General features: G+C 36.0%; 1 protein-coding gene across 2 annotated transcripts in view; it reads right to left on the minus strand.

Moving 5' to 3' along the window:
- The window catches only part of SRBD1 (S1 RNA binding domain 1), a 124,201-nt gene that overhangs the window by 81,554 nt on the left and 30,476 nt on the right, over window positions 1–12,171 (minus strand). For both annotated transcript variants that reach the window (XM_059468112.1, XM_059468114.1), the window contains exons 14-16: window positions 10,458–10,615; window positions 9,198–9,288; window positions 8,063–8,170 (exon numbers count right to left, since the gene is read on the minus strand). In XM_059468112.1, coding sequence (XP_059324095.1) covers window positions 8,063–8,170; window positions 9,198–9,288; window positions 10,458–10,615 — 357 coding nt within the window. The remainder of the gene's footprint in view (window positions 1–8,062; window positions 8,171–9,197; window positions 9,289–10,457; window positions 10,616–12,171) is intronic.

Below are 12,171 nucleotides of genomic sequence, written 5' to 3' on the forward strand. Positions count from 1 at the left end.
AAAAGAATGCTGAACCAAATAAATACAGCAATTATGGTAGAAGTGGGCATTTCATATTATCATCTCATGTTATGTTTGTTCTGCTAAATAAGAGCTTTCTGTCTATGATATTAAATTGGTGAGATCCTTGCAGTGTTGACCAAAGAGCACAGAAAAAATTCAAAAGTTCAAGTACATTAAATATTAATGTAAATCACTTTGGTCTGAAGTAAAAAGCTTAATTTTGTCCTATTATGTAACTTGCCTCCTCAGAAATACCAAACACAGAAATTAACTTTTTCTTTCACAGAATAAGCTGAGTTGATAGGAACCTGAAAGGATCATCAAGTCCTACTCCCAGCTCTGCACCGCACCATCCCCAAGAGTCACACCATGTATTTGAGTGTATTTTCCAAAGGCATCTCAAACTCTTGTCAGGCTTGGTGCTGTGAGCACTTCTCTGGGGAGCTGTTCCAGTGCCCAAACACCCTCTGGGAGAAGAACCATTTCCTAATATCCAACCCAAACCTCCCAAACGAGCTTTGGGCCATTTCTTAAAGTCCTGTCACTGGTCATGAAGACATCAGTGCCTGTCCCTCGTCTTCCCCTCATGAGGAAGCTGTAACTGCAATGAGGTCTCCCCTCAGTCTCTCCAGGCTGAACAGACCAAGTGATCTCAGGTGTTCTCCTATGGTTTCCCCTCAATGCCCTTCACCTTGTTGCTTTCCTTTGTTTGACTGGAGCAAGCTAGGAAACCTCAGATGTAGTTCTTGTCCTTAAGTTCATTAAAATCTTTTTTTATTTCTGGGCTCTGGAAATAGCCTTGAACAGAAGAATTTAAGCCAGAGGAATTTGTTAACACAGAAAGCCTTTAAGATGGAAGGCCCTTAAAAGGAGATGGCATTGCAAACACTGACCACCACAAAACATGAAGTGATAATAGTTTTAAATACTTCTACTAACTAATGAAGTCAAACACACCCAAAAGAAAATCCCCTACTAGCTTTACTAGTCTTGTCCTGTACATTTAAATTAAGACTAAATCTGATCTTGTCTTAACTGAGTTTTAGGAAAACTCCTAGTTCTGCTCTACAAACATACATCATGTAATACACACACGCCAAAACTGCCCCCAGGGACCTGATGGGCACACTCCATACAGAAATGGTAGCTCTTGCTCATTGCACCTTCTTTTTCTGATGTTTCTTAATAACCTTTTACCTTTCCAACAACTTCTTGTTTTGTGTTTGCAAATATTTTTGGAGGTTTTTCCCTTTTCATCTAATTTCTGTTGTACTGCAATACCAGATGAAGTCAAGCTGATTATCTTAAAAAAAAAGTTGTTTCATTAATCTGAAAATAACAAAGATCTATAAGAAAACAGCCTGTGTTCAAATTACTGCTCAGTAGGGCATGTAAAAATTGAAAACAGAGAATTCATTTTGAAATCCTAAGTATAAATGGCTTCTCTGTGAGAGAACAAAGGAGGGAAAGAATTTATCATGTTCACTTTCTCCCTGTAATTGTCTGATTTGCAAAAGTATATTTGAGATCAGTACATTTCTAACTGAAGAGACCGCATTACTGCCCTTAGTCATGTTGTCACACATTTAATGGCTTTTCATCCTAAAATCTTCCCTTTCTTCTATCTATTTAGTACCACTTAAAGACTTGAAGAGATCTACATATTGAGAATGCATAACTTTTATAAAACTCTTAGAAAGAAAACACAGAAGGGAAGTTGCACAAAACTTTCCTCTCTCCCCGCAGACTGTTTTACCACAGATTCCCTTGGATGCAAGTCAAACGACATGTCCCAGTGCTCTGGAAAAATTGACTTTTTCCTTAAGATTTAGATCTCTTTCACTAGTAAGATTTGCTTCCTGACCCCCTGCTTTCACATTGCTGAAATCTAGACACCATCTGTAACTTACTCTTTTTCTGAACTTAAAGGAATTAAGAATTTCTTTAACTACATTGAAATACTTCCAATTAGTCCTTTTCTCATCCTGAAAACTATGAATTATTTCTCTGAATTATCAGAGACAGCTCCACTTAAATTATTAAGTCTATCATTTATACAGTTTGCTTCATAAAGTTTTAAATTCATGGCATGCAAGCCAGAAGTTATTACCATCTCCTGTTTCACCTGCCCCACCACAACTTCACTGCTTATCCACTTCCTTCTCTCCCCTAAAAAAAACACAGCTAGAGATGGTACAGGTGGCTATAGTCAGGGCAGAGGTGAATCCTTGCTTCAAAGGCAAAGATCACCTCTGAATTTCCCATTTTGAATATAGTATGGGTCCAGCTCAACATAGATAGCAGTTTATGGATACACAAGGAACAAGCACTGGATCCTATTTTAAATGCAGTCACTCATTCCAGTCCATTTTGTACTGAACAATATATAAATTATTACCCAAGTTATGAACAACCAAGAGTAGGAGAAGGAAGTCATCTCTATGCATAGTGAGGTTCCAACTTACAGGACTGTCTCCTCTAAACATAAGTACATGCAAAATGATTGTTCAGTTGAAGTATGAATGATCATACTTGGTAAATAATCACAACAGAACATAACTTGTAAGTAAGGGAGGAAGGACAGCTTGGCTAGAAATCACTACATAATTTAGAATGTTTTCATTGACTATGTCTTCTTCACACACATTTTAAACCTCTTTGTTCCTCAAAGTAGTTCTTCACTGTTTAGGACTTCTCATGAGTCCACTAGAGCTTGAAAGAGACGAAAGCAGAACAAAGGTTCTTCAGTGCACATTTCAGATGTGCGCATTGTTTCCGCTGAATATGTATTCCTCTAGCCAAAACCTTCCAAACTACTTTCCACCTTCTCGATCAGACAACTAATGACCTAAGGTGTGTAGGTGTGTGTACATAAATGTGTCATTAAGAGAGTTATATAGCTTAACAGACAAAAATAACAGCTTGAAGGAAACACAATCAAAAAGAAATAGGAATAAAGTTTCCCATATCCCTACCCCCTTCATACTCTCAACAGACTTGAAACAACTGCATTAATGCAGCAAGCAATAGCTTGTAAAAGGATGCAAACCAGCTGAAACATTTGACAGACAGTGTTAAATACCAGAGGATTCATATCAACCACTTTATTTGAAAAGGTGCTTTGAAGCTGGCTATCTTTCATGTACCTCTTTCATGGCACATTAATAAGGAAAACTGAGATGGGGTAAATTAAGTCCCAAGGTCATATCTAGAGTTACAGCGCTGTGGGTACCTGATGAAATACGGATTAATGCTGCATGAGCACTGAATAAATAAAACCACTTCTGTTAACCACTCAAACAAGTTTTACAAGTAGTTCTGAACTTTATTCGGCAACTAGACTTCAGACATCTTAATCCCCCCACACTGCTTTGAAACCTAATTATCATAATGTGAACCCGAATGTTAGGTCCCTTTCAAACTGCGAGTGCTATGAAGCAGAAAAGTAATGGGAATTAAGCTAGTGTAACATTAGAAATGTAGAGGCATGGAACTTGAAAGTGGCATTTGTTAAAGCTGAGAGAGCATAATGTAGATATTCAACAACATAAAACACACATTTAAATTGAAAAGGATATTTAAAGCATGTGCAGACACCTATAAAATACAAGCGGACCTAAAATCCTGTAGAACAAACATTTCTAAATCAATTTCTTGCCACCAAGGTCCAACTTCAAAAGATATTACAGTCCTATTCTACCTTAGCAGAACATTTCTAAGTATTCTAAAGCAGATAATTTAAACATTAAAGAAAACCCAATGAGAACTTTACAAGACATTACAGACTTTCCCCTATTCGTCACAGTACAGAAGTGTTTGAACTTAAACAGCAGTAAATTATTAATTACATTGCTTATAAAGTCTTGAGGGTAAGAAAAGATTTTGCTGTAAGTGGCAGAAAAGGATTTTGCATCAAGTTTAAAACCAAGCAGACAGAAATTAAATACCCACCCATTTAAACTGCAACAAAAAATACACTGGCCTGGCTGCACTCTATGCTGCATGTTGAAAACAATTAACAATTCCTGACACTTATCAAACTTCCTTTTAAATACAAACTGAAATACTTTACTCTGAGTGTGCTTTAGTGAAGCAAGCACATAAGAGTCAGATCAGTAAGAATGCTTGTATTGTGACAACAAAACCATTGAGGCTGAAAGAGAAATTGTGATTTGATTTTGCCAAATACAAAGATGGAGCTGTTGGTTTTGTCCTGCTTTAGCATAGTTCACCTGTCACTCAGATAGCTTTTATTTCCAAGATGCCTCAAACTGACAGCAATCAAAGAAAACCAGATTCCTGAAATATTTTTTCAAGATTTTCATTTAATCCAAAAAGGCCAATGAAATCCTGAAAGTTCATCATCTGCCATGTTAATGCTGAACACAATGTTGTTTCATTTACATTTCTGGTCCTGTTAAAACAAATACACTTGTCTAAACTAGAACATCTGTTTTGGTTATAATACAATGTATCTTTGGCAAGAATTCACAATAGAGCTAACATAAATAATCAAAAATATTTATTGAACCTTGTAACAAAAACTGATTTGTAACAAAAAACCCAAAGACTAGATATGATTGTCCCTGGCTCTAGTCCAATCCTAATCTAAGTCAATAAACACAGCTCTAAAAGGGAAACTACATTAAAAAAAAAAGGAAAAGAAAGTCCTGTAGTTATTTAGGTTGGATGTAACTATCTTAAAGCATGTTAGTTACAAAAATAGTGAAAAATATTTGCTTTAAATCAAAAACTGTCAAACTGCGTCCAGGCAGGTTTTAAAGCCACATGAAAAATCATGCCATATGCCTCATTTCCTACTACTGTCTTCACTGATTCATCTTCTCTTTGGGAAACTTCAGTAAAACCCTATGCAGTTTACATTTGCCATTGCTAAGTATTTTTTATTTTAATCACTTGCTTTTAATATATTATATTTAGCCTTCATTATTTGTGCATGCACCAACTGCACACACCTTTCTGAAATTATACCTTCTATTCTTGTCTCACTTCCCTGGAAATGCATGATTCCAAGCTCTATATGATGAATTGGACAGAAAAGTATGAAGAGATTTTATTTTTTTTATAATAATTCCTGATCCTATTCTTCACTCCTAGTATTTCCTGAGGAAGTTGAAGTCTGTAGTACCTCCCCATCATTCACCTTTCTGAACAACAGCTATGGTGAGTGTCCAACCTCATGTGCCAAGCCCCTTTACATTTGGACTCCTTTAAGGACAAAAAGTTTCAAAAGAACATACAATTTGTAATTCTCTAAAACTTGCATACAGCAATGAGCTGAGCTCTGTTTTACTGGGCAAGGATTTCCACCTTGATGCAGCTCAGTGCATTCCTGTGAGAAGCTGAAAGCTTGGGAAATGGTATCATGTTAGGTGCAACTGACTCATTCTGTTACAGTTCAAGTACTGGATGGGCTTTTTTGTTCTAGGGGGTTTAGGTCATTTTGTTTTGTTTGGGGTTCTTTGTTGCTTTGTTTTCCCCACAGTTGAAGAACTATATTGATTAGCAAATCCATTCTTTATTTGCAACTGCAACCTGCTGAAGCAGGCCTTAAGAACTAACTGTTCCAACAATGGCTGAAATTATTTCTTAGAGATTTTAAGTGAAAAACAATGAATAATCATCACTTCATCCAAAAGCATACACATATTTCCACAGAACTGATGAGAGATATGTATTCAGCCTATATATAAACAAAGTCCTCATACTTTTAAAAAAGCCTATCACGAGAAAACAACCTAATCTAGGGAAGATTTTGAACATGGAAGCAGAAAAGTTGTTTGTGATCTGAAAGCACATATTCTAGAGGACTTTACTATTTAAAAAGAAGAGAATCAGCAGAGCATATTCTTCCAAGTCACCTTCCACAACTCCCCTCAAAAGGTATAGCAGTTATCCCAATGTACACCTACTGTCACCTATTGCTCAAACACTAACACTGTATTAAACTGCCCCTCACTTAGGAAATATCACATTTTTAACTCAGACTGACAAATTCCAGGCATTTCACTGGATTATCACAAGTGGAGGTTGGATGGCTGGACTCATCATTCCTTTTTGCTACTAAGAAATACCAAGGAGATTAATGCTTTCTGGAGCTGGAAAGGAAAAAATAGCCTTGCAGGGCTCAGCAGCATGGCTTGGAAACCCCAACACTGGATAAAGTAATGAGATGTACATGAAACTAGTTCATCAGAAAGGGATATATGGAAATCCTAATCCTTATGAAAAAACTCAGTACAGACCGACAAAATGTGAAGAGACAAGAACTGCAAATGCAGCCTGTCTGTAAACTCACATACATAAATTCACACACAGACAGCAGGATACAAAGTTCAAGAGTCCCAGATGACGTCTATAACATGAAATCAAAAAAAACCACTTTGCTTGAATGTGAAGCACCTCATGGCTCTGCACACAAATTCTGAAGTATGGACTAGCTCTGCCATTTGAACCCAACACAAGTAAACCACTAACAACATAAATGTATAAATTAAAAAATATTTCTGATTATGATAATTTTCCGGATATTACACGTCAAGTTAAACAACTGTAGTTATAGATTTTTGCTACAAATAGTTTTAGAAAAAGTGAAAGGTTAAAAAATTATCAGTCACTACTAGAGAAAGCAACAAACTTGTTAACCTGACTTCTGCCACACAGTATTTATACTAAGTCCTATTACACAAGAGCTTTTATTGGTTCTAAGAACTTGGTAGATAAAGTACTACTTTGAAAATTTTGTCACCTTGAATTATAAACAGGGAGAAAATAATGAATCAGAAGAGGTAAACAGTGATAAAAACAACAATCACAGTACTATATAAACATTTTTTTCTGTGTAAAGTAGTATATGATCAATAAATAAACAAAACCATTATTTCAAAATATTATTATTGCTATAATAATGGATTTTTAAGCTATATGAAGTGAACAATAGTGAAATTATGCATTTGCCAAAACCCACACAGTTTGAAGTGTTTTGCACTCTCTACAGTCATAAAACATCCACTGTTTTTGCTCTGGACTCAGTAAATAGGATGCCTGATTTTTCAGAAGCTTGAATAACCTCCTCCCTTTGCAAACAATTACCATTAGAAAACCTTTACTACATCTCCTGGAATAAAAGAGTGATTTAAGAATGGAATCTTGCACAATTTTACTTGGGAATCATAGAAATGATGAACAAGTGCAACACACCATAAGACAATAGAAATAACATATTTGTTAAACATTTCTGTAAGACCACTTTCTAATTTATGAAAAAAGGCACTTTTAAATGTATAGAATAGTCTGAACAGCAAAAGGCCATAACCTTCTTTAAAAATATGGCAAACTTATTTCAGCATGCTAAGACAGTGAAAACTAAATACTGCTGTTAAATGCTGGCACAAAGGATAATGCAAGGTAAATCACAAAAAATGTTTTAGAAAAAAAAAAGGTGGGAATTAAAAAAAGAGAGGAGTACTACATGGTGGAAAAGAAGGTGGTATCATACATTTTCCATCCAAACAGAAGAATACTTTAGCTCAAATTCAACAAACTAATGGATAAAATCTGAAGTCTGAAAAGGATAAATATATTTACTACTCTCCACTTGGTATTAACACAGTATTTATTTCCAGATCATTTAATTCCCATAGGATTACCAAGCATTCCATAGTGCAGTCAGACACCAGAAGCTTTATCACGTGCAGTTAAACCTCACTCATCAAGAAATAAATACACAAAACCAAACGGGTCCTTAGCTGTTAGTGTTGCTATTCTCACATACTTTGTTACAATGATAACAGCAAGAGAGTGAACCTCAGGAAATAAAAATAAAATGCTTCAGTGAGTCTCTCTAACTGACTCAGGATAACTACTGTCATGCTTCAAAGAGCTACAGCTAGTTTTCTTTGGCTAGAACCTTGGGTCAAGCTTGACTCAAATACAGACAAGCCAGCAAAAAGAAATACTTCAAAAATTACATCTAAAATTACCTGTTAGGTTAAGATATGCAGAACAAATTAATAATATCCCAGTAAAGGGATCTTACCAGTAAACAACATCCAGCGGCGCAAAATATTTCTTCATAATTAAGTCAGCAAAGTAAGCTTCTGTTTCTCTGCAGGCTGTGCCATTGCCAATCACAACAGTGCTGCAGCTTTGTGTGGGTTAAAAAAACCAAACAATTACTCTCAAATATTCTTTTATACCTTTTCATACATAGTATTCAATCCTCCACTGTGATCAATAAATCTAATTTTAGATAATACAAGGCTCAGATGTAATGAAAAAACATTCCTAGAAGCATCATGTTGTGTTTAAGAGGTTTTCAATGTGACAGTCCATGAGATGAGTAAAAAATTTCATTTATTTGTAATTGGATTGTACAGTGGTAATATAAGCAGAAAATCTAAAAATTATACTTCATATTAATAAATTGAATGTTATTTATAGTCTTCAAACACTTTCACCTCATTTTTCCCTCATCTGGTATGAGTCATGAAAAAGAGCAGAAGCCAAAGCAATCAGCATCTTAATTCCTTAATGGGAATATCATAGTTTCCAACAGCTTACAAGGTCATTCCCTCTGACTGCCCACACCACAGCCAGCCACCAAATCACCTTGTTTAAAGCCAATCTAATGCTTATAGACAAACTGGACTGTATGCTCTGGTAATTCAGCAGCTGACTCAGTAGACCAGATGTCTGTCCACAGACATAGTTGGACACAAACTTTTAATCATGCTGTTCCTGTTCGTAATTCCATCTGGAGAGCTACCTTTGCAGGATTTCCTTTGCTTGACAAAACGCTACCAAAACCTAATGTGGCTTTTGGAACAGAGAAAGACTGATGAGTGATTTGGGGGTTGCAGGGGCTAGGAAGAGAAAGGCTAAAGTTATTTCTTAGCTGAATGCTAATTTCTATTCCCAAAAATAAATGAATTAACAGTTTTATGGGGAAACATTCATAGCACGCAGCCTTGATTTGATGTGCTTCTAACATATATGTACTGCAAAAGCACCAACACAAAAGAAAAAGCAAGCTCTGAACTAGACTAAAGAAAATAAACCTCTAGTTAAATCAGTAGAACTCTTATTGCAATTAAAATCAAGTATTTCTACAGTGAAGATTTTAATTTTGTTTGGTAAGAAAACAGCAACAAACAAAAGTTTCTTTAGCATACTTGTACTGTAGCAGAAGCCTCTTTATCTTCTCAGCTTCACGAAATCCTTGACCAGAATGCAAGTAAACTACATCAGTATGGAGTATCTGACCTAGAATGAAAGGCAAAGTCATTTGCTTAAATCCACAAAGGTCAAAAGGCCACATCAAAAGGCCTGCAGAACTACTGAACGAAATTTGATGGTTGACAAAGGAAGCTTCTTAATCAGCCATCTTTCTCTTTGATCTCTATATCCATTTAGAAGAAATGTATGGTTGGCATAAGACAAGAATGCTTTGGCAAAAGAACAACAAGTTAATACATTTTGTAGTTCCCTGCAGACATATTCACATATCAAGTAATGAACACCTAAAACTATCAGCAAATATAATGCATTATATCACAGAGAAAGAGAGCAATTTACTATAAAATATTTATTGTTCTAGTGTAGTACAACTTAGAGATCTAGTAAAGAGTGATGAAAATTCGAAAGTCTAAGGAACTTATGACTTGCAGTACATAAGTTCTAGAATTCCAACGCTAGCTCTTGTCATCATCCCACCTATCAAATTTGGAAAGAACTGCATTAACCACTACTGATAGCTAATGGTGCAATGAAAGCTCAATCATTTACTGCACCTTCATTGCCTTCTAAGGAACACACCTTTCTTTACCTTCTTCTGGGGTGGATATAGTCTCAAGCAAAAAGCAACAACAAAATATCAGGAAAACAAATAGTTTTTGCATAAGCCTAAAGAGGTGTGCATCCCCTCAATAGACTAGGTTGAAGTGGAAAGGCTCTGTTCCATTTGTGAACTAAGTTTTGCAAAAACAATGTTTCTGACCTCTTACATTAAACACACACTGCTAAACAAAAAGGGTTGAAAAAGTGTCCAGATGTCCAAGACACTAGCCATGAAAAAAGCAATATTACAGAAAGTATTTAAATACAAATTCTTTGTCAAACAATAAAAATGCCAGGTGTTCTCTTTGCCAACTACTGAGGGGCACAATCATTTCAACCTGTATTCAGGAAGGCAGAAGGCATCTTAAATTCTATTTAAGTGAGTAGTAATAATGTCAAAGAAGTCACTGGAATCCAGGTGCCAGAAACTTAAGCTAGCTGAAGAAAGGAATTTATACAACAGGATGTGTGGAAAGCACTAAAAGCTTTACAAAAAAAACCCAATTTGAAAAAAAAAGTAGGTTTTGAAACTATCTTTACTCTAAATGAATGCATTTTTATCAGTCCTTCCAAAAATGTTTAGAATTGAAACTTACTGGTTGGTGAAATAATTGCCAGCTTGCAGCCATGTTTGTAGCCAGGATCTACTCCCATCAAAGCACGGCCCCTCACAGGGCTGGTCAGAAGCAGCTGACGGAGATTTCTCCCAAACATCATCACAGACTCTTTCTCTGCATCAGATGTCAACTTGGATCTTCGAAGGATAGAAATAAAAGAAAAAAAAAAACTCAAATATTTTTCTTTCAAGTAACTTTCAAATACACGTATTAGTTGTTCCAAAGTTGTAAGGCCTTTTCCAATCATGTTTCCATCATCTTCAATTAAATGTTACAATTCAAATCAAGTTGTTGACACCTTTTTCAAAAGATCAGCTATATGTCATCTCATTCTTGTTCTAAGAAAACCAGTCAATATGAAAAGTACAAGAGAAACACTTGTAAGAACATACACCCACCAACTACCATTCAAACATCAACTAATAATTTTGAGCAAAGAACAGCTTCCTTTCAAAGATTATACTAATTGTAAAGAAAAGAGGATTATGAAGGAGGCACAGATCAAATTCATCACAATTTCACAGTTCTAGAGAAAAATCACAATCCAGCAAAAAATGGATGGTCATTTACACTGAGAGAAACTGGAACCAGAGAAGAAACTGGAAGGTTCCCTCCAACTAGTTGCTAACACACCACGACTCCTGAGGCACTTAATTTTGTCTTTGGATTGCTTCATTTAAGAAGAAGTTTGAAGACTTGAGCATTTTCTAGGAGGGTATTCTGATTCGTCAGAACAAACTGCAAAGCTGCTGGGGCCACAGTGTTCCCTTTCTTTTTCAAGTTGTTCTTCAACAGAACGAAGTTGAGGTTGTGCAGTAAGGATTGACTTAGATGACTTGAAGCACAAAGACTTACTGCAGAGTGTCACAAGAAACAAATTTATCTTGTTGAATGAAGATGTAAAAGATTCACAATATCTTACTCATTAGATGTGGCCAGTAAGACAATGACTGACAAGGACAAGTATTTTCATCATGGTATGGCCCTTTAAAAAAAATAAAGCGGAAAGAGCAATGTGTACAAAAATATTCATCACCTCTCTGATTTCTTTTTCTTCTGCAGGTACTCATTATCACTTGCCATGCATTACATTGTCAGTAACTCCAATAATTGGGGAGTCAAAAGTAATCCAGTAAAGCCTTCATTTAAAGGTAGCCAGTGCCCTTATTCTGCTTTTCTTTTTACCTATCACTGAAAAAAACCTGTTATCTTGGCTTATTTCTACAGAATGGAAAAAAAACTGCATTACAGTTAACTAAGCCTATCAGAATGGGACAGGGAAAATTGCTCAAGTTGTTTAAGGTCAATCAATGCATGGCACAATAGTGCCAACTACAAATAGTTCAAAGAGAACCCTCATAAGGGCTATTTGACATGATGGAATATGAAGCTGTTCTGAGCAGTTTGTGGTTGTGGAAGAAGTCAAAAGCTTGACTTGAATTTGCCCAGGATCCAACCAGTCAACCAACTCAGCCCTGTCTCATCCCACAGTGGTACAGAAAGAACTAATAAATCCTCATCATCTCTGATTTCTAAAGAAGTCCACAGAGAGGTCTAGGTCCTCTTTCACACATGGCACATTTCCTGGGGAGCATTTCCTAGGGAAGCATGCAACAGCAAAAGGCTCCCTTTTTTCCATGTGCTCTTTGTTTCTCTATCAGGTAGATGAGATTATCACAGACACAATTCAAAG

The sequence above is a fragment of the Ammospiza nelsoni genome, chromosome 3 (genome assembly GCF_027579445.1).
Source record: "Ammospiza nelsoni isolate bAmmNel1 chromosome 3, bAmmNel1.pri, whole genome shotgun sequence".
Lineage (NCBI taxonomy): Eukaryota > Metazoa > Chordata > Aves > Passeriformes > Passerellidae > Ammospiza > Ammospiza nelsoni.